Raw genomic sequence first — 23,366 nt, 5'->3', positions numbered from 1 at the left:
AAGAATTTTAGAAAGTTTACCAGAAATCCTGGTATTTATATATCAGTTAAAATAAACATGGAAAAAGGTAAAAACAAAAACAAAAAAACTGCGGATGCTGGAAATCCAAAACAAAAACAGAATTACCTGGAAAAACTCAGCAGGTCTGGCAGCATCGGCGGAGAAGAAAAGAGTTGACGTTTCGAGTCCTCATGACCCTTCGACAGAACTTCCTGGAAAAAGGTTGTAACTGAGAAGGCAATAAGGACAAGATTGTTTTTGACTTTCTTCCAGTGTTCTTTCAAACAGGGAACAGCGATCACGCAGAGTGTCACTCAGCAGACGCTAATGATCATATAAACAGATGTCAGACTTATCTCAGTGGGTTGCACTCACACCTCAGAGTTAGCAGATTGTGGGTTCAAGTCCCATGCTAGAGTCATGAGCGAGTTTTCGAGGCTGACACTCGGGCGCAGTACTGAGAGGGCACTGCCCTGTCAAAGATGCTGTCTTTTGGATGGGGCGTTAAACTAAGGCCCCACCTGCCTTCTCTAGCTGGATGTCAAAGATCCCATGGTGACATTTTGAGCAGGGGAGTCCTCTATGATGCTAGTATTTATCTCTCAACCAACACCAATGAAACAGGTGGCCTGGTCATTGTCAAGTTGCTGTGTGCAACTGGGCTACAGCATTTCTTACAATTGTAACCGACTTCACCAAGTACGTGACAGGCTCAAAAGCACTTGGGCATATTCTGAAGTCGTGAAAGGAGCTGTATAAACGCATGTCTTTCTTAATGACCCGTGCTGAAGATGCTTCGATTTTTGCATCTTTATAAAGGGAATGCATGGGAGGGATGCCAAGCATCTTTTCAATACACCTGGGCAAATGTGGTGGTGGTGGTGGGTGGGGAATATCAATTTGAGAGCAGCTGGGTCTGCAACAGGAATGCCAGGAGCAGTTGCTGGTGGATTATGGCAGGCCTGCAAGGGGTTAAACAGCAAAGGTGTTTACAGTCAATTTCTCTCGGTCTCGCCCTCTCTCTCCCTCAGCGCCCATTGGGGCTGAGTGGACTGGTGCTTTCCCAATTGGCCGCCAGCCCTGTCAATCAAGGCAGGGTGGGCGTGTCTGTCCCTGGGGCCAGGGGAACGCGTGCAAGGAAGCCGGAATCCGTGCAGTGGTGCTGCTGATGGTGAAGCAAAGTGGCTCGAAGAGATGAGAGGGATGCACATGACAATTCTGACAACAGGCATGATCCCTACAGCCAGGTGAACAACAACTACAACTGTAAACCGGCTTAAAGTTGCTGCGCTGCTCATATCGGACAGGGGGAAAGATTTACAACCAAAAACATCAGAGAAAGAGAGAGAACTCCTCCCAATTTGTAAGACCTGCAGACCTGGTTCGAGATGTCAAGGAAAAAGACACTGAAGAGCAAAAGTCACACGTCCCCCAGCACCACCCTACCGGCAGCAGGCAGAGGGAAAGAGCAGGAGAAATCGGGGAAAGGCAACTCCGTGAGCCAGGGTCCGATTAACGGAGTGACCCTGCCGAACAGACCCTCTCTGAGCAACAGCAGCGAGTTCTATGACATAGCTTTTAAGGTCGGTTCTCTAAGAAAGCGAAATAAAAAGCCTCAAGGAAAAAAAAAACCCTGGCTGAGTTTAATGTGGTGGCAAATGGGCAGCTGATGCCAGTTTTCCTTGGTAATTTGTTGCATGGCACGTTTTGCACTGTGTCCTTTCGCTGTTTTATATATATCTATATGTGTGTATAAAAAGTCGTCAGTCAGAATTAAAAAGCTGCCAGAAACTGACTCGGGCAAACAAATATTCTCCGCATTACGAGGCGGGCAAAAAAAAAACAACCCATATTGTGTTAAAAGGACGGTTGCTATTTTTACAATGCGCGGCACAAGAAGCAGGCCATTCGGCCCATCTGCTTATGCTCCACATGAATTGTTATTCATTTTGTTTTGTTCTCAGCCGAAGCACGGAGGGCACAGGGTGAAGATGACTGGTCAGCCCTCACACAGTCACCCCCCCCCCCCCCCCCGCCACACCCACTCTCAAGTGATGGCGAAACCTGGAGCAAGATCACAACCATCCACCGCTCAGACCGCACCAGAGGAGGCCATTCGGCCCTCTAGCTCTTGTGCAGGCTCTTTGTGTGGGGAGGGGAGTGGGACTATCCACGCCCCTGCTCTTTGCCCAGAGCCCTGCAAATATTTTTTTCTTTTCAAAGCTTGTATCTTAAGCACTGGACCCCAGGCTGTGATTTGCATGCCGCTAGTCCCCACTAATGGTAAATAAAAGGGATGGGCAGCATGGATTATGTAATGGGCTCTGGATGTGACAGCAGACTTCACTGTTTATTATACATGGTTTCAAGGGCCCTTAAGGATTGACTTATTCCCATGATGCTAGTTTGATAAGTTAGCTAGATAAGTAATTGCAAATTACAAAAACAATGGAGAGCCCATTGCCCATTTAGGAAGGGGGCGAAAATGCTCCCTGTGTCTGAGAGCTGTGGCAAGCTTGTCCCACAGCCCATCTCCCCTGGATTCAATGCTCGAATGCTTTCAGATGTCCTGAATCAAATATGTACAGTGTGCATCTAATCTCAGGCAGTGACACAAGTGCTCACCTAATACTCTTGTAAGAGGCACTGTGGTGGAGAGGAGATAAGCAGGGTGTCCCTGACAGTTGTATACAACAGACATGATTACTTTCCTTAATGTCACTGGAATGATCTGTTTTAACAGAAGCTGTGCCCACAGCGCCAGGTAAGCAGAAAATGGTTTCTAAATGCCCATTCTTTTCTAAAAAAAATACGCATTGCCAAATGCTGATAGCCTGCATGTTTAAAACTGCTTACAGTGTCAGTACTTACCCAAGAGGATGATCTTGGAGCTGGGGGATGGGAGTGGGTTAAACTAATACTGCCACAGATGGGTTGGTGGGTGGTGCAGTAAGTAATGATACCATAGCTGGGGGGTTGGGTGGGGGAGGTGGCTGGTTGGGGGATAGGTGGGATAAACCAGTAACATAGCTCAGTTTGCAAGTGGTGGTTAGGTTGGTGGCACTCAGATAAAATAGCCCATCTTCCCAAGAGGAGGCTCCTGATTTGATTGTTCCTAATGTAAAAATACAAATTCTTTAAGCCACGAGCAAATCAAGGTGCAGCACCAGGGAAATGCATCAAAGAGATGAAGAATACTTTTGCTCCTAGTTTATTCATTGGATGTGTGTTTGTGTTGGATTTTCTTCATCAATCTAGGTCCATTTTAACTCTCTTTTGTGTTGCTAACTGTTGTGATGATAAATGTCTTCTCACTCATGATAGAGTCTACAGCACAGAAAAAGGCCTTTCGGCCCATCGAGTCTGCGCCGGTCAAACAAATACCTAACTATTCTAATCCCATTTTCCAGCACTAGGCCCATAGCCTTGTATGCCATGGCATCACAAGTGCACATCCAAATACTTCTTAAATATTATGAGGGTTGCTGCCTCTACCACCCTTTCAGGCAGTGAGTTCCAGATTCCCACCACCCTCTGGGTGAAAAAATTCTTCCTTATGTCCCCTCTAAATCTCCTGCCCCTTACCTTAAATATATGCCCCCTGGTTATTGATCCCTCCACCAAGGGGATAAGTTCCTTCCTGTCTACCCTATCTATGCCCCTCATAATTTTATACACCACAAACATGTCCCCCCTCAATCTCCTCTGCTCCAGGGAAAATAACCCCAGTCTATCCAATCTCTTCTCATAACTAAAACTCTTCAGTCCAGGCAGCATCCTGGTAAATCTCCTCTGCCCTCTCTCTACTGCAATCACATCCTTCCTGTAATGCAGATTCCAGAACTGCACGCAATACTCTAGCTGTGGCCTAACCAGCGTTTTACGCAGTTCCAGCATAACCTCCCTGCTCTTATATTCTATGCCTCGGCTAATAAAGGCAAGTATCCCATATGCCTTCTTAACCACGTTATCTACCTGACCCGCTACCTTAAGGGACCAGTGGACATGCACACCAAGGTCCCTCTGATCCTCGGTACTTCCCAGGTCCTACCATTCATCATGTATTCCTGTGCCTTGTTTGTCCTGCCCAAGTCCATCACCTCACACTTATCCGGATTAAATTCCATTTGCCACTGATCAGCCCATCTAACCAGCCCGTCTATATTGTCCTGTAATCTAAGGCTATCCTCCTCACTATTTACCACCGCACCAATTTTCATGTCATCCACAAACTTACTGATCGACCCTCCTACATTCAAGTCTAAATCGTTTATATATACCACAAGCAGCAAGGGACCCAACACCAATCCCTGTGGAACCCCACTGGACACAGGTATCCAGTCACAAAAACACCCCTTGACCATCACCCTCTGCTTCCTGCCACTCAGCCAATTCTGGATCCAATTTGCCAAATTGCCTTGGACCCCACGGGCTCTTATCTTTGTTATCAGTCTCCCATGCGGGACCTTATCAAAAGCCTTGCTGAAGTCCAAGCAGACTACATGAAATGCATTGCCTTCATCTACACACCTGGCCACCTCATCAAAAAATTGGTCAGACATGACCTCCCCTTAACAAAACCATGCTGACTGATCTTGATTAATCCCTGCCTCTCCAAGTTTAGATTAATTCTGTCCCTCAGAATTGCTTCCAATAGTTTCCCCACCATCCTTGTGGTTAAAGTTTTGAATGAGTTGTGAAGAGTGATGTCATGGTGCACAGTACAGAGAAGCAATAACATGTGGTAATCTGGCTAAGAATGGACACAGCTCGGAGGAGTTCCCAACCTCTACACCTTGTGGAGGTGCTGAACAGAAGGAAGGCATTTCCCAGTAGGAAAACAGGAACACCACAACAGTTGTCCCAGGGCCAATAGGAGAACATGAACATTAGGACTTCAGACCAATGAGAGAAAAGGAGCGCCAGGACAGTTGTCCCTGGGCCAATAAGAGAACAGGAACAGTAGAACTTCAGGCCATTGGGAGACAGGAACATCAGGGCAATTGTCCCTCGGCCAGTGGGAGAACAGGCACTTCAGGACAATTGGCCCTGGGCCACTGGGAGAACAGGAACATCAGGGCAATTGTCCCTCGGCCAGTGGGAGAACAGGCACTTCAGGACAATTGGCCCTGGGCCAATGGGAGACAGGGACATCAGAACAGTTGTCCCTGGGCCAATGGGAAAACAGGGACATCAGGACAGCTGCCCCTAGGCCATTGTTCCAGGGGTCTTAATGATCAGTTCAAAGCATGACAGCTATAGAGAGACCTATGGGTTGGTAAGCACACTCCTTGCTACAGGATATGTATGACCCCAAGGGCTGATAAAGAGGAGTGACTGTAATAGCAGCTGCTTTGTCTGATTACTGTATAACAGAGTCATTCAATTAATGCAGCAACTTTCAGAAGACTAGTTCCTTCTTTTCCAAGCTTGCAAAAGTCCCCTTTGACTGGCTAATCACCTGAATTCTTCCAATGTGATCTGTTCCTTAAAGTTTACACCTCCCCATTTACCCTTTGAGAAAGCAGCAGTTCAATGGTGTGAGTGTCAAGGGCCCCCTCTGAGAGTTTTACTAAGTGTCCATTTTCCTGGTAGAGAATGTAGGCAACAGCTCTTTTTTAAAATGTCTATTCATAGCATGCAGACTGGGCCATGGATGGGCCAGTATTTATTGCCCATCCCTAATTGCCCCTGAGAAGGTGGGGGTGAGCCACCTTCTTGAACTGCTGCAGTCCATGTGGTGTAGGTACACCCACAGTGCTGTTAGGTGGGCTGTTTGACCACAGATTGTGGGAGGGGCAAGGGGGTGCGGAGTCTGCGATATCTAAGCCTGATTTCCTCCTCCTCCCACCAGTCTCCAGTGGTGAACAAAAAGAAATTCAGGAGTGGGAACCCTGACAAATCTGTCAGCATTCAAACTCTTGATCTCTCAGTAACATGTGACAATTTTATCAGCTTGGATACCAAGGAGGTTTGTTCCTTACTGTTTAATCACTGTGTAAAATTGGATGTTTACATTTCTCACTTGTACTTAGAGAATAGCATTGGTCAATAAGCAATTGTTTTTTTCTTTTGGTTATCTAACTATAATGCTCACAGTAGTCCAATTTTTTTTCTCTTCTTCCCCTTGCACTACCTCAGCCACCATATACCTCCTTAAACTCATGGCTACACAGTGCAGGATTATCCTCCAGTAGTTGACCAGCATCCAAAATTGTGACAGAGAATACATAAGAATATGGGGGACAACAGAGCAGTGGGTTTAGTTTTGGAACACCTTAGCATAGAGCTGGCCTCGGGTTGACTGATGGGATAAGTGGCCTCCTTCCATGCTACAAGAGAGTATTGAGCATTTCGGAAATGAAGACATCACAGTTGAACTCAATCCTCTCCTTACCCATTCTCTCAATGCACAGTGTTTTTCAGTAAGGGTCACTAGTTAGAGGCCAGGTAATGCTGGCTTTAACCTCACTTACTGCTCAGCCCAGGGAGACCTGTGTGGATGCCAGGCTAAGATTATCAGAGTAGAACACAAACCAGGAGCCAATCCTGCAACTTTCTCACCCTGCTGATAGGGTCAGATGAAATAAGGTGGGGAAAAGGCTAATACACAGCATACACCAGTTGGGCTGAATGGCATGTTTCTGTGCTGCAAAATCTGAGCAATATGTGGAAGGAACATTTATGCTTTGCATCAATCGTAGAAAGCTGAATTTAAAAAAAAAACCACAAGCAATCTGCTTTGGCTTAGTATCGTTATTAGTCAGTGGATTTCAGGCTGAGAATTCCTAAGGTGCTCATCCCAGGCAACATGCTGTAAAAGTAGGGGAGGTTTAAACAATGCGTTAAATGACTGTCATTGATTTATGTGCGACCCTTGCTTGTCCTAGTAACAGCCTGTTGTTTTATTCTAGGTAATGTTAGTTGGAGACTCTGGAGTGGGGAAAACCTGTTTACTGGTGCGCTTTAAGGATGGAGCTTTCTTAGCCGGAAGCTTTATTTCCACAGTGGGAATTGACTTCAGGGTGAGACTCTCTTACGTTTTATATTTCCTCGTTGATTGCACTCGGAAAATAATTAAATGTGCTGCTCAGACAATTGTCATGATGTGAATCACAGAATGGTACAAAACAGAATGAGGCCTTTCAGCCCATCTTGCTTGTGCCAACTCTTTGAAAGAAGTATTCACTTAGTCCTCCTGCCGACATATATATACGCACATCTCAGAAAGTGTTTGTATTTACATTTCATTTGTGTTGGGAGTGAGTATTTCCTGTTATTTATTAGTTTGAATTTGTGCCAGTGCACATGGAATCCATTTGGCTAAAGGCACTATTTCTCTCCCACTGCTTTGATAAAAATTTCCTGACATTGAATGACACATAAAAATAAATGTGTAGCTTTACATCACTTTTATCACCTCCACATTAATAAGAGGAGGATACTGTTTTTTTGCTAAAGACATTAGAGTGTGTGTGCCAGCCTCTAGTGGCTGCTGAGGTATCGAGCTGTACATCCCAGGGAGGACCCAGCTTTGGTCCTTGGCCGGTGCCTGGATTAGCTGGCCTCAGTCGGGGTTATCATGGGGAAGCTACCCTGGGCTCATTGCATAGACGAATGAGCCCATTGCGATTGATGTCTGCTGGGGAGTGCACGTACGCGGTTCTCTAGGCTCTGCTGCACTGCCTTCAGAGACAAAAAGCCCACTACCGTTCAGACTTGTCTCACATGGGAAAACATGACTGCTTGCATTGAGGTACTGGAGGGATCCCATTGCCTGTGTAACCAAAGCCTGGACGAGAGTCATCACCTTCAGAGGATTTTTCAGATACAATAACAGCAGCACCAGCGAATGTGCAAATCAACTGATTGCAATGGTCCCCAGTGCGATTCTTTCATACTGAGCATTATTCCTTTACATAGGAGCTGTGTTGGTAAATGTATTGCAGTGAAATGAGACTTGAATGCTCACAGATGAATCTTTAGAAAGCATGATGCAATGTATGATATGTAAGAATCATAAAACTCTGCATGGATAACATTAAGATTGTACAGTACGTGATTCTATGAGTCTTGTTTGGGGCGATGGAGCTTGAAACTAGCATACTTCAACAGCTGCAAATTTGCAGCAAAGTGACTGAACACATGAATGGATTATTGCTGCCCAACTGTGGAGAGTTAAAGAATCAGGGTCATTTCTTTTGGTGTGCGGTGGTTGAAATAAATTGAAGTCTGCCCTTCTGTGTAGCAGAGATACACAAGCCTTCTAACTTGGTAATGGTAAAAATCAGGGCTGGGTAATTCAGCAAATTATCGTAAAGCACAGAAGGAGGCCACTCAGCCTATTGTGCCTGTGCTGGCTCTTTGAAAGAGCTATCCAATGAATCCCACTCCCTTTGTTTGTTCTCTGTAACCCTGCAGTTGTTTTCTTTCCAAATATCTATCTAATTCCCTTTAGAAAGCTACTATTGAACTTGCTCCCACCACCTTTTTGGCAGTTCATTCCAAATCTCGCTACATTAAAAAAACAAATTCGCCTCATCTCCCCTCTGATTCATTTTGCCATTACCTTCGCTCTATTTCCTCTGGTTATTGTCTCTCTTGCCAGTGGAAATAATTTCTTCTCATTTACCCCACCAAAACTATTCAACTGGGAAGGAGAGAATAAGTCTATGGCTGTTGTAATCTCTAACGAAACAAAATACGTTTGGCTGCTGGCTTTCTCCCCCACCTGTCCCCTGTGGGGAACTGACTGGGGTGTGCATTCATAGGCGCCAGTCAACATACAAACATACAATTAGGAGCAGGAGTAGACCACTCAGCCCCTCGAGCCTGCTCTGCCATTCAATTAGATCATGGCTGACCTGATTGTAACCTTAACCCCACATTCCTGCCTACCCCCAATAACCTTTCACCCCCTTGTTAATCAAGAATCCACCTAGCTCTGTCTTAAAAATATTCAAAGACTCTGTTTCCACCGCCTTTTGAGGAAGAGGGTTCCAAAGACTCACTACAGTCTGAGAGAAAAATTTCTCCCCATCTCTGTCTTAAACGAGCGACCCCTTATATTTAAACAGTGACCCCTAGTTCTAGGTTCTCCCACAAGAGGAAACATCCTTTCCACATCCACCCTGTCAAGAGCCCTTGGGATGTTAAAGGTTCAACCAAGTCACCGCTTACTCTTCTAAACTCCAGTGGATACAGGAATAACCTGTCTAACCTTTCCCCATAAGACAATCTTGTCTCAACTGACCATTCTTCATAACTGAGCTGAGATAGTGATTGCTTGCATGCTAATCCACTATGATAAGTATCACAATGGAGTCCGATCTTTTTCGTGCACTACCTCTACATGTGTGTAGGTTTCCATATCGGGCTCTTGAAAGCTTGAGAGCTTTGGCTTATTTTCCTACTCCCTAGCTCTGGACTGCTGCTTTCACTGATTTTCAGCTAACTTGTCAAAAATGTCACCTCAAACCTGGTTCCTCCTGTGCTGCAGTGATTAATATCATACTGACCCATCTCTTAATCCACCATAAGGCCAACTGACGAAATATTTTTTTATTGATTATTTATAAGTCATCCCAACTTCCACTGCGCAAGTAAAATATGCGATAAGGCAATGTGGAATGCATAGCTTATTCTCCTTGTGACAGTGCCTTCTGTCTTTTTTATCAGGATATCCTTATTTATGGAATAAATTGTGTATTTCACCGTTCTCCCTTTTACATCTTCTGTGCATCCACATGCAGTCTTCAGACCACGAGCAAGTTGCCCTCACTATATTTACGTACCAGTTAGACATAAGAAATATTTATAGTTGTAAAGTGTGTGATGATGCCTGGGGCTGTTGAATCCAAGGTAGTAATAGAGTAGGATGAGAAACTTCAGAAACTTACTCCGCAGGACCACCTGGTGGCCAGAGCTTACATATACCATTGACAGTTGACATTGTAAAATTGAACATAAAATGTTGACATAGCAATTTACAATGGGAAATGATGACAAAAAGGCATGACCCTGAATTGCGACAGCTGTAGTAAGGTTTGTGGACAGGAATTGCATGCCCTTAGCAAAATTTAATGTTAACGTTTAATGTTTTGAGTCCGTATGACTCTTCTTCAGAGTTCTGAAGAAGAGTCATATGGTCTTGAAACATTAGCTCTGTTTCTCTCTCCACAGACTTGCTGAGTTTTCCCAGCATTTTCTGTTTTAATTTTTGTACTGTGTTGTTGGCTAATTTACATTTTTAGTGGGATTAGGTGAAATCTGATTTGCAGCTGGGGTTAATTGACCTTCTAGCATTCTAGGGTTCGAGGCACTGAAAACTTTAGGTTACTTGAGAAAGGAGTCATTTTTCAATAATCTTCTCCCCCACTGAAGTCTGCTTGATGTCACCCCTGCTATATTAATACAGAAAGCACTTACATTAATGTTTGACAGCCTTTCATGTTCTTAACATGTTCTAAAGTACTTTGCAGCCAATGGAATAGTTTTGAATTGTATTCGCTTGTTTTGAAGCCAAACACAGCCACCAATTTGTGCATGGCACAAACAACAATGAGACGAGTGGCCAGTTCACCTGCTTGAGTAGTGTTTGCTGAGGGAGGAATGTCGGCCAGGGCACCAGGACAGCTCCCCTTCAAAACAAAAAGCACCATAGCACATCTCACATTCACCTGAACAGACAGAGTCTAAGTTAACATTTTTACTGGGATACAGGGCCCTCTCAGTAATGCACTGAAGCTTCAGCCTTGGTTACATGCTGTAGTCTTAAGTGAGACTTGAACCCATGACCTTCTGATTCCAGAGGTGACAAGCACTACTAACTGAGCTACGACTGACACTGAAGTGCTGAATTTGAACAATGTGACTTTTTATTTAGGAACTGAGAAAGGTTGCTATGTATTGACTCTCACCTGCTGAATTATTTATTTCATCCTTTGCCATTCATTACTTCCCGTTGGTGGTTCAGCTGAGACTGAATTTGGAATGTATATATTGGGAATTGTTTGGCATGAATGCACATTGTCTATTGCATTGCATAGAGAGTCCTTCCTTCAGTGTTTTTTAAAACCTTAAACAATTTCACCTCCGTCTAGTTCCCTTTGTCTGGACATGCAGAATTTATACCAATCATGGGTACATCAGCTTTAGGGAAGCTACTTAGCACTGTGGATAAACACTGTGGCTGTAGGGAAATCGTTGCTACTATAATCAACTTGCTGTCAGCTCAGAACATCTCCTGGTGGCTGAGCCGTTTCCCAACAGTTAACTCATTCTGAAGAAAGAAGAAATCTTTGAGGATCGCGGCTGGATAGCCGGGTGTGGGAAGTAATGATCGTTCTGTTGAGTTGGCATTCCAAAATTTTGCATGTCTTCGCAGATTGCCAAAATAATACCAGGCTGATTACATCCCACAGGCAACTCTGCTTCATTTGAAACCCTAACCATGTTCCCAATACTTTGTTTTTCACCTAAGACAGAGAAATAACTGAATAAATTTGTGAGTTCAGAAGTATCAGTTTAAGAATAGTCTCTATTTCACCAGATTGAAACCCAATTTTCCATTGTACTTTTTATTGTGCTGTGGGTTTGGATACCTTCACATGCTTCACAAACTTGACTTCATCCAAATCTCTGCTGCCCATATCCTAACTTGCACCAAATCCTGCTCAACCATCATCCCCTGCCTCACTGACCCACACTGGCTCCAGGTCTGACAATGCTTCAACTTTAAAATTCCCAGCCTTGTTTTCATAACCCTCCATTGCCTCACCCCTTCCTATTTCTGTAACCTCCTCCAGCCCTACAACCCTCTGAGATTTCCAGCCTCCTTCAATTCTAGCCTCTTGTGCAACCCTAATTTTAATTGCACCTTCATTGGGGGCCATATCTTCAGCAGCCTTGACCCTAAGCTCAGGAACTTGCTCCCTAAACTTCTGTGCTCCTCTAGCTCTCTCTCCTCCTTTAAGATGCCACTTAAAACCAACATCTGACCAGGATTTGGACACCTGTCCCTACTATCTCCTTATGTGTCTTGGTGTCAAATTATGTTTGATAACACTCCTGTGAAGTGCCTGGAAATGTTTGACTACATTAAAGGTGTTATATAAATTCAGGCTTTGTTACTGTTTAAAGCTGTTGTCTTCTTTGTGTCACAAGCAGACCTTTGGTCTGGTTTATATGTATTTGTCACAGGCAGTGACTGTTTCACACTTATTTTTGTGCACTATTGACTGTAGTGGATGTATCTGTTTACAAAACATTCAGATATTCTCCCTGCACTGTGTGTCAGACATACAGAAATAATACATTGCACACTCCACAACGTTACATGCCAGAGCAGATGTGCCACCTGATTATGCAATCCAGTTGAATATTTTGGATAGCAAGTGCATTGCATGTATAATAAATCTAATGTGCTCATTAAATGAGCGTTTGAAAAGTTTTAAAACTTGGCGGTTTTGAACAAGGTTTATAAACCCTCACCTTGACTTTTATCAAAACCAAGAATTACAAGTGACAGAGCAAAGACACATTGCCAGGCTCCGATGAGGCGCAATTATAAACATTAATAATGATTTATATTGATATTACGCCATTGTTCCCCACGTAATGAAATGGTTAAACCCTTACTTTTCCCACCTCCTCCGTGCCCGTCACTGGTGCGATAAGAACCTGGTTTCTTTTAGCTGTTTAAATCCAGTTCATCTACACCTCCTGTAATTCAAACATGGGCAGCCACCTATTATGATTCATGGTTCCAATTTCTCCTCAACTATTGAGCTGCTTGACCTCAGTAGCTTCTCTGATCTCAGGAAAATGCCACAGTGGCTCCAATTCTAAAAGCTGCCTCAAGAAGCTTAATACCCTCTTTTGGGCCAAACTATTTCTCCCTATTTCAGCAGCTCTCACCTTTTCCTTAAAGCGCAAGACCACCCAAGGTTTCAAAACTAACCCTATATGGGAGGTGTTTTCTTAATACCCCTCTCATATATCCCAGACAAAATTCTGGAAAAAGGTTGGAGTTGCAACTGCTCTCTGCTTTGCAACTTCCCTAATTTTCACGGTTATCAATATGCTCCTCTAATCTTTCTTTTTTCTGTTGCTTCAGAGCTCCCCTAGGTCTTCCTGCATGCCTTCCTACCATATTGAGATCAGGAATCATCATGTTATATCCTATTATATTCTTTCTCAGCACCTAAAACCTGTGCCTTATTATCTCCTTTATTCCTCCTGCAATCGGCACCTTTTTACCACCCAGGTTCGGTATCTTCAAATTGCTCCTGCTTGATTTACTTCAGTCCTTCTCTACCTCTTTTGATCTTTGGCAATGTCCTGGGCTTTGACCCTGAGCTGTTTCCCGATTTACAATTATGAAGCTTCACTGTGGTGCAATCCACAAGGCCAAGACCGAATCTGAAATGCAAAGCTGTGCTGCACTACACCACTATTGAAGCATATCTATTAATACTCAGGAATTGCAGAGCCTGGCACTTCTGTAGGAGCTGATTCCAATCCCATCCTGCCACTTGTAGCCCCCTGTAATGTGGTCTATAGCGACTACACTAATTAGCCCTTATCCTTTACATTAAGTTCATTGTAGTGCTATTTCAGTCTTTTTGAGTTGGATGATGCTGTTCTTACTGGAATGATCCACACAGCACATATAAGGCTTAAGCTTTATGGGGTAGCTTTGAAATAGATGTGACATTGCTCTATCAATATGAAAATAAAATACATTTCTGAAGGGGGTGGGTCCAAATTCTGCATACTTCCTTGAACTACTGCATATTGTTAAGCTGTTTAATTGTAAAGTGGCACCTAATATATAATTGCAGAATAATGAGTGACCTACTGGTACGCATATGTGTAGCTGCCCAGACTGTTGCATACATAGGTTTGATATGAGTTGAAAAAGGTATGCTTTCTTTTGGTGTGTTTTAAGTAGATTTATGTTTTTGACTGTCCGGAAACCATCTCTGCTGAAGACCCATAAGATCCTTGAGTTATTATAGAACCATAGAAATGTTACAGCACAGAAAGAGGCCATTCAGCCCATCGTGTCTGTACCGGCCGAAGGTTTGGCACATTGGAGAGTTTGCAATGAATTTCATTTTTTAAACAAAATCACCATGGAAAATGCTAGAAAAGTGATTATAATAAATGACTGGCATGTCAGGAAACCCACAAGCTTTTACCTTCCATCAAATGCCCTCTCTGATTTCACATGTATCTGTAAGGATGATATATTCTGAGTAATCATTAAAAAAGGCTTTACCTTAAATATATATGCACATTATAAGATTACAGTATTACACGTTATTATAAAATGTCATTACAGTGGAATTAGGATCTGTGAGATCTTCATATTGATCTTTTCTGACTGTCTATCATTATTATGTGGCTGCCTGCCCAATCCCAGAGTATAAAAGTTATCGCATTTTATTCTGTCACCAAGTACAGTAAACACCAGTGGACTTGTGTATCAACAGCAGCAATGTGCATTTATATATCATCTTTGATGCAGTATAATGTCGCAAGGCTTTTCACAAGCGCACTATCAGGCAAAGTTTGGTACTGAGCCACATAAGGAGATATTGGGAAGGTGACCAAAAACTTGATCAAAGAGGTAGGTTTTAAATAACGTCTTAAAGGAGGAGAGAAGGATGAAGAATTTAGGGAGGGAATTCCAGAGTTAAAGGTCTGACAGCTATTGAGATTGGTTAAGCACTTGTTTTGTGATTCTGCTTGCCTCAAGCCTGATCCTAGTGTACTTCTGGACCCACCTGAACCCCCTTCACATTTTCTCCTTGGCTTTACACAGGTTCAAATTTTTCTTCAGCAATGGGAAAAGTCTGTTACGGAAATCTGATTGTAGGTGTCTCTCTATTAATACCTCTGGCCCACAGTAATGGTGTGGTAGGCATAGATGCTTCCTGTGCTTTAGTGATATAAGTGCATTATGATGGTATGTACAGGTCATCAAAACTGTGTGCCAAATCGATGCTGATGAACACAAAACCTCATGGGTTCTATTAGAGCTAATACAATGCACACAAATACAGAGACAAAATAGTCGAGAAAGGATATGTTGCTTTGAAGGGATAGTGCACACAGGGTGACCAACTGTCCCATATTTTAAGGGATTGTCCCTCATTTTGACTGTTTGTCCCATGTCCTGTGCCTTTTGTCCAGTATTTCTAGGACAGCCTGTGGGAGACAGAGCCTGGGAGTCTCAGTTAAGTGATTTGAATGGGACTGCAAGTTGGCCCGCAGAGAGATGATAATGTTGTCACTTCACAAGATAAGTTTTAATTTTTGGTTACTTTAAATCACTCCCATCACCTCAATCTTGTGATGACCAGAACCCCAACAACCCCCAATTCCCTGCCCCCACACACCCTCACAGTCATCAGCAATTCCCCCCACCCCCTACCCCACAGCCCCCTCAACCCCCCCATGCCCACCCAACTCCTGGTCCCACGGTCAAAGTGTCTCTTATATTAATTCATAAGAGTTGGTCATCTTGAATGCACAATAAAGTTGACTTTAATTGCTGTGTCATTTTTGTGGTCATCCTTTATTTTAGATTTGTGTTGATATTCTGGGGAAGCAATATGTTGCGTGTAGTCTGGCAGTCACTCGCACACGGTTAAGTTCCCACATACGGCAATGCAATAATGACCAGATCATGTGTTCCGGTGATAATAAAAACTGAAAATGCTGGAAGTGCTCAGCAGGTCAGGTAGAGAGAGAAAAGAGCTGATATTTCAGATCAATGACTCTCTAGGTTCGAGTGATTTTGGATGACGGCTGAGCCAGGGAAGAATGGTAACAGCATTGGAGTCAGTGCTGATGGTGGAGAGATGGAGTTGGTCGTCAGCTGACTATGAGCATTCAGATGAGGTTGACGTGGGGATGGCATATAAACGGGGAATTGGAGAAGGTGGGGGGTGTCAAGAATGGAGCTCTGGGTCACACTGGAAATGTCTGTAGGCACAGGAGGAGAAATTACGTAAGGAGACATATGAGTGCAGCAATGGGAGTGCCAAGTTACAGGACGGCAGTGATAGAGAATAGAAAACAAAAACAGAATTACCTGGAAAAACTCAGCAGGTCTGGCAGCATCGGCGGAGAAGAAAAGAGTTGACGTTTCGAGTCCTCATGACCCTTCAACAGAACTAGGGTCTCTGTCGAAGGGTCATGAGGACTGGAAGCGTCAACTCTTTTCTTCTCCGCCGATGCTGCCAGACCTGCTGAGTTTTTCCAGGTAATTCTGTTTTTGTTTTGGATTTCCAGCATCCGCAGTTTTTTGTTTTTATCTCTGTGATAGAGAATGGAGCAGCCAACAAGACAATGGAGAGATTCCTCTCTCAGGTAAACACTTACATCACCTCGGTTTAAAAAAGGAAATAGAAACCATTTTCCCAAGTTTGAATATGATAATGTCAGAGGCTGGAGCAGCTTTTATGAATGGTTAACTGGGTTTGCTGTGCAAATTAGACTTTGGTACAGATACGAGTATTTGGAGCTAAAGCATGTGAACTGCAGTTTGTTCTGAGGGGCACCTCCATTAAATTGCTTCACATCTTCTCAAACATCTGAGCCAAAATGTGATCCGCAGGGCACAGGATCAGTGGCAGCAATAGTAATGAATTATATTAGTGTTCATTAAGAGATTTCTGAATGATTAGTACAGGAGGGAATTCTGTTGAAAGTGTAGTTCTCGTTTTCTTCACAGACTTAATGACTCAAAACCTGAATAGATAAAAACAATGTGGATTGATATCCAGTTAGGAATGGAATTAAAACATGCATTTTGAAAAACTGTCACAAGCCATTGGAACAAATGAACATATCCCACTTTGAATCACTTCTGCCCCAACCTTCTCAATCCCCTATTTTTTCTCTTTTATGAAACATTCAGTTGCTTCATGATCCCATTTATACTGCCTGTTTCAATGGACTTCCCTGATAATCACCTACAAATTTATTAGGTGTAAAAGTTCTTGTTTCTACCATCTGAATTTCTAACTGGCATTTCAGCCTTTTTCTAATCTGCCTTGTAAATTCTCTTTGTAAGCTTGATGATTTTAACCTGCGCTCGCTGATCTACATCCCAGTCAAGCCTCGATTTAAAAAAAAAAATCTCCTTCTGGTTGTCAAATCCTTCCATGGCCTTGCCCCTCCCTATCTTTGTAACCTTCCCCCATCCTACAACCCTCCCAGATCTCTGCACTGCTCCATTTCTTGCCTCTTGTGCAACCCCAATTTGCATCACTCCACCACTGCCAGCCATGCCTTCAGTTGCCTAGGCCCCAAATTCTGGAATTCCCTTTCTAAACATCTCCATCTGTGTATGTATCTCTCCTTCTTAAAATCTACCTTTTTGGCCAAATATCTCCTTGTGTGGCTTGGTGCCACATCTTGTTTGATAATCACTCTTATGGAGTCCCTTGACATGTTTTACTATGTTAAAGGTACTCTACACATTCAAGTTGTTCTTTTTGTTGTTTTGAGCCTATTTTTCTTTCTCCTTTCCTCTTGAGTGATAATTTATGTCACGGCATCCCACAATAAACCTGTAATGTTTTTCTGACTGAGACACCTTCCCAGTCATTTTCTGAACTCATTTGTGATGTGCCTTTCATGCGCTGCTGTTCTGTCCTCTTAATATGAAGAGAGGCCTTTAGCTGGTTATTGTAACAACTGGCTCTTCAGTTATCTTAGCTTTGCTCACTGCACTATTTGAGAACATAAGTACTTAAGAATTAGGAGCTGGATTTGGCCATTTGGTTTTTCGAGCTTGCTGAACCATTCAATAAGATCATGGCTGATCATCTACCTTAACTCCACCTTCCTGTACTATCCCCATATCTCATTAATTCCCTTAGTATCCAACCTCTGTCTTCGATATACTCAATGACTGAACATTCACAGCTCTGTGAGGAAGAGCATTCTAAAGATTCACAACCCTCTGAGTGAAGACAATTCCCCTCACCTTAGCCCAAAGTGGCTGACAGAAATGATAACCCTGTGTGGCCCTGGAGAGGGTCCAGAGGAGGTTCACGAGAACGATCCCAGGAATGAAAGGCTTAACATATGAGGAACGTTTGAGGACTCTGGGTCTATACTCGATGGAGTTTAGAAGGATGAGGGGAGATCTGACTGAAACTTACAGAATACTGAAAGGCCTGGATAGAGTGGATGTGGGGAAGATGTTTCCATTAGTAGGAAAGACTAGGACCCAAGGGCACAGCCTCAGAGTAAGGGGAAGACCTTTTAGAACAGCGATGAGGAGAAACTTCTTTAGCCAGAGAGTGGTGAATCTGTGGAATTCATTGCCACAGAAGGCTGTGGAGGCCAGGTCATTGAGTGTATTTAAGACCGAGATAGATAGGTTCTTGATTGGTAAGGGGATCAAAGGTTACGAGGAGAAGGCAGGAGAATGGGGTTGAGAAACTTATCAGCCATGATTGAATGGCAGAGCAGACTTGATGGGTTGAATGGCCTAATTTCTGCTCCTATGGTCTTATGGTCCTAGATTCCTAACCAGGGGAAACATTTTCTCCGTACCTACCCTCCCTAACAGCACTGTGGGTGTACCTACACCACATGGAATACAGTGGTTCAAGAAGGCAGCTCACCACCACCTTCTCAAGGGCAGTTAGGGATGGGCAATAAATGCTGGCCTAGCCAATGATACCCACACCCCGTGAAATAATTTTTAAAAATGCTGTCAAGTGCCAAATGAATTTGATATATTTCTATTAGTTTGGATTTTTGCAGCCTCGTTGTAGCAGGGAGGGGGGGGCCGTAAAATGCGGCGAGACATTCTAAACTCCGTTGACTTTGGCCGGCACATAAAATCCCCCTGCCATAAAATTCCGCCCCAGGAAATATGGGCCTAGTCAACTGAATCTCTCCTTGTAGGAAAATTGAGCCATCCCATGAACCAGCCCTAGTGAACATTTGTTGCACTCCCTCTAGAGAGAGTTTTTTTTATTCATTCACAGGATGTGGGCTTTGCTGGCTGGGCCAGCATTTATTGCCCATCCCTAATTGGTGAGCTGCTTCCTTGAACCGCTGCAGTCCATGTGGTGTAGGTACACCCACAGTGCTGTTAACAAGGGACTTCCAGGATTTTGACCCAGCAACAGTGAAGGAATGGTGATATATTTCCAAGTCAGGATGGTCAGTTACTTGGAGGGGAACTTCCAGGTGTTGGTGTTCCCATCTATCTGCTGTCCTCGTCCTTCTAGATGGCAGTGGTCGTGGGTTTGGAAGATGCTGTCGAAGGAGCCTTGGTGAATTCCTGCAGTGCATCTTGTAGATGTACACACTGCTGCTACTCTGCGTCGGTGGTGGAGGGAGTGAATATTTGTGGATGTTGTGCCAATCAACTGCGCTGCTTTGTCCTGGATGGTGTCAAGCTTCTTGTGTATTGTGGGAGCTGCATTCATCCAGGCAAGTGGGGTGTATTCCATCACACTCCTGACTTGTGCGTTGTAGATGGTGGGCAGGCTTTGGGGAGTCAGGAGGTGAGTTACTCGACGCACGACTCCTAGCTTCTGAGCTGCTCTTGTAGCCACAGTATTTATATGGCTAGTCCAGTTCAATTTCTGGTCAATGGTAACCACGAGGATGTTGATTCAGCAATGGTAATGTCATTGAACATCAAGGGATGATGGTTGGATTCTCTCTTGTTGGAGATGGTCATTGCCTGGCACTTGTGTGGCACAAATGTTACTTGCCTCTTGTCAGCCCAAGCCTGGATATTGTCCAGTTCTTGCTGCATTTGGACATGGACTGCTTCAGTATCTGAGGAGTCGCAAAGTATGTCCTTCTTTATATAAGGAGATCAAAGTTGCAGAAAGCACTCCTTGTGTGGCCTCACCAATGCCTTGAAAATTATTAAAATTGATGTTCCAGTGAAGGGAGGTCAGTTTTGCATGATTTATTTTTGTGAGTAGCAAGGTGCATGATCTGACCTTTCAATAGAAGGGAAATGGGTTTGGTTAAAAGATTGTATCAGCTGTGGCTCAGTCAGCAGGACTCTCATCTCTGACTCAGAGGGTTATGGATTCATATCCCATGCCCAGAGTTTTGAACACATTCCAAGAACAGTACTGATGGAGCACTCTACTGTCAGAGATGCCATATCTCTCTGATAGACAATAAACTGAGCCTCTGCCTGTACATTAAGGTGGAGGAGAAGAGCAGATGAGTTCTCTCGTGCATCCTGGCAAATACTTTTCCTTTTAACAGCTATAGAACAGATTTATGTGGTCATTATCACATTGTTGCTTGTGGGAGCTTGCTTGCACAAATTGGCTGCTGCATTTCCTACATTGCAACAGTGACCACACTTCAAAAGAGGCATTTCATTTTCTGTAAAGTACATTGCAATGTCCTGAGGGTGTGAAATGTGCTATATAAATGCAAATCTTTGTTTAGAGTCTGTGCAGGAGCTAGCTGAATAAATAAAGAGAATTTTTTTGAAATAATGATGGTGGGTACGCAAGTTCAGTCGTTCAGAGTAGGCACAGGGGATCTCCAGCTTGCTCAAAGCTTGATGCTGATACACTAGTTTTTCATTCCCAGTGTTGTGAAAAGAGAATTAAACACTTGTGCCCGGACCACTTCCCCCCCACCCCCCACGCCACCACCCCCCTTCATCAGCTTCCTCCAAAAGAGTCAGCATTATTATTAGCAGCTTACATTCATGTAGTGCCTTTAATGTAGAGAGTTGTCCCAGGTGCTTCTCAGCGTTGTAATTTAAAACGAAATGCTAAGGCAAGGGAGGAGAGATGACCGAAAGCTTGGCCTAAGAGGGAGGAGGCTTTAAGTTGGCAAGAGGTGGAGTAAAGAGGGAATTCCAGACAATGGGACATAAGCGGGTGAAGGCACTCGTCAAATGAGCAAATAAAGTGAACTATGTACAAAGGCCAGAATGCTAGGAATGAGGAACTTGTCAGGGCTGGGAATGGTTTGTCAGGCTGGAGGAAGTTACAGGGAGAAGGAAGAGCAAAAGCAATTGAATGATAAACATGGCCCTTCGTGCAATACCCAGCTATCAAGGAAATGTTTTCAGAACAAATTTCCCCATACAGAGAAGCCTTGTGCAGAACTTTGATCTCACCCAGTAAGCGCTCCACTTTAAAAAAAAATGTGCTGAAGACATGTGTAGCATAATGTTACCTGGTGCTCAGAAGGCTAAGTCAGTAATTCTGTCAAAAAGGATTGACTGCACTTTTGTCTGTCAGCTTCAATTCAGCAAAGTTTGCAATTTATCTTCAATTGCAAACCTTGGCTATGCAATGACATGGTGAAGGGATGGATGAAGGTGGCTGAATAGTCGGGTGGAACAGCACCAATTTTCCACAGAGGTTGATCTCATGCATCGCTACTAATGAGAGCATTGATGTTGGAGCAGTGATGGAGTGTTATATTCCTCATTCACTAAAGAAAAGTCAGCTCTTGCTCTTGGATCACAGTGCAGCACCAAGCTGTGCAGACCAGTGGCATTGATAAAGATGAACTAACCTGCAAAAATTGACAATGAGATAGTAAGGCCACTGACTAAAACTTTGGACAAAGAGGTAGAATTTAAGAAACCTTTTAGAAGGAGGGAAGAGAGGTAGAGAGACAGAGAGGTTTAGGCAGGAATTCCCAGAGTTTAGGGCCTTGGCAGTCGAAGGCATACCAGTGATGGAATCAGGGATGTGCAAGAAGCCAGAATTGGAGGAGTGCCGAGATCTCTGAAGGCTGTGGGGCTGGAGGAGGGAAAATGTCTAACATAGCTAATAATGTACCAGAATTGTTGTTGTATCATTTGGAGCAACTTGCTCAGCTCCCTTTTGAATGCTTGTGGTGAATCCACAATCACTGCCTCCTTGTTCCAGAGGTCAACAGGTCAGTGGTTCAGCAGAAAGAAGAACTTTCTAGATTTAAGCGTTCAGCACAAAGAAGAACTTTCTGGATTTAAGTATTAAATTAATGGATATGTTCAATTCCATTCACAACTCCTCAGATACTGAAGCAGTCCATGCTGAAATGCAGCAAGACCTGGACAACGGTCATACTTGGGTTGATAAACAGCACAAGTGTCAGGCAGTGACCATCTCACAGAAGAGATGGTCTGACCATTTTCCCATGACTTTCAATGGCATTGGCATCACTGAATCACCCACTATCAACATTCTGGGGGTTATCGTTGACCAGAAACTTAACTTGACCAAACTGTGGCTACAAGAGGAGGTCAGACGCTGGGAATTCCGTAGCAAGTGACTCACCTCCTGACTCCCCTAGCCTGTCCACCATCTACAAGGCACAAATCAGGAGTGTGATAGAATATTTCCCACTTGCTTGGATGGGTGCAGCTCCAACATTCAAGTAGGTCAGTGCTATCCAGGACAAAAAAACCCAATTAATCAGTACCCCATCCACCACCTTAAACATTCACTTCTTCCAGCCACCAACATACAGTGGTAGCAATGTGTACCATCGACAAGGTACACCACTGTAACTTGCCAAGGTCCTTTTGACAGCACCTTCCAAACCTGCAACCTCTGCCACCTAAAAGGACAAGGGCAGCAGACCCATGGGGGAGCATCACCGCCTGCAAGTTCTCCTCCAAGTCACTCACCATCCTGACTTGGAAATATATCGACGTTCCTTCAATGTGTCACTGGGTCAAAAACCTGGGACTCCCTTCCGAACAGCACTGTGGGTGTATCAACACCACATGGACTGCAGCTGTTCAAGAAGGCAGCTCACCAACACCTTCTCAAGAGCAATTAGGGGTGGGCAGTAAATGCTGGCCTAGCCAGTGATGTCCGCATCCCATGAAAGAATAACAAAAATCTCCTGATTCTGGCATTTCTCCTTTTTTTTAAAATAGGCCTACGTGGGCCTCTTCTCTCCCAGTCACCGGGAACAATTCCTGATCTCGAAGAGCAACTAAATATAGAAGCCCCCTAGAGTGCATACCATCAGGACTGGGAGCCTAATCAGCTTTAACAGCTCCAAACCTGGCAAGGACTATTTCCGCACCTACTTTTAAATGTTCAATTTTAGCATCAACATATGCTGCAATATTGATAGTAGCGAAGGCTGATACTGAAGCTCGATCTTTCTGTTTATGTTAGGAACGTTGCACAAATCTAAAAGGTCTGCTGTGCAAAGCAAGCTTTTGTGCTGGTAGCCTGTGAGAAACAAAGTAAGAAATTGCACCTGCGCAGAACCTTTCACGACCTGAAGATGCCTCAAAACGCTTTACACCCAAAGAAGCGTCACTGAAGTGCAGTCTCTGTCATAGTGTAGGAAACTCGGCCGCCAGTTTGTGCACAGCAAGCTCC

The 23,366-nt window shown here is 43.9% G+C and overlaps 1 protein-coding gene across 1 annotated transcript in view; it reads left to right on the top strand.

The window, feature by feature from the left end:
• Positions 1-1,129: 1,129 nt before the first annotated feature.
• LOC121287741 (ras-related protein Rab-26-like) overlaps positions 1,130-23,366 on the top strand; it is a 351,705-nt gene continuing 329,468 nt past the window's right edge. Inside the window, exons 1-2 of the mRNA XM_041205625.1 lie at positions 1,130-1,583; positions 6,915-7,025. Coding sequence (XP_041061559.1) covers positions 1,389-1,583; positions 6,915-7,025 — 306 coding nt within the window. The 5' untranslated portion in view covers positions 1,130-1,388. The remainder of the gene's footprint in view (positions 1,584-6,914; positions 7,026-23,366) is intronic.

This window comes from Carcharodon carcharias, chromosome 15 (genome assembly GCF_017639515.1).
Source record: "Carcharodon carcharias isolate sCarCar2 chromosome 15, sCarCar2.pri, whole genome shotgun sequence".
Lineage (NCBI taxonomy): Eukaryota > Metazoa > Chordata > Chondrichthyes > Lamniformes > Lamnidae > Carcharodon > Carcharodon carcharias.
The sequence above is the reverse complement of the archived record's forward strand: the minus strand, read 5'-3'. Positions and strand labels throughout refer to the sequence as shown.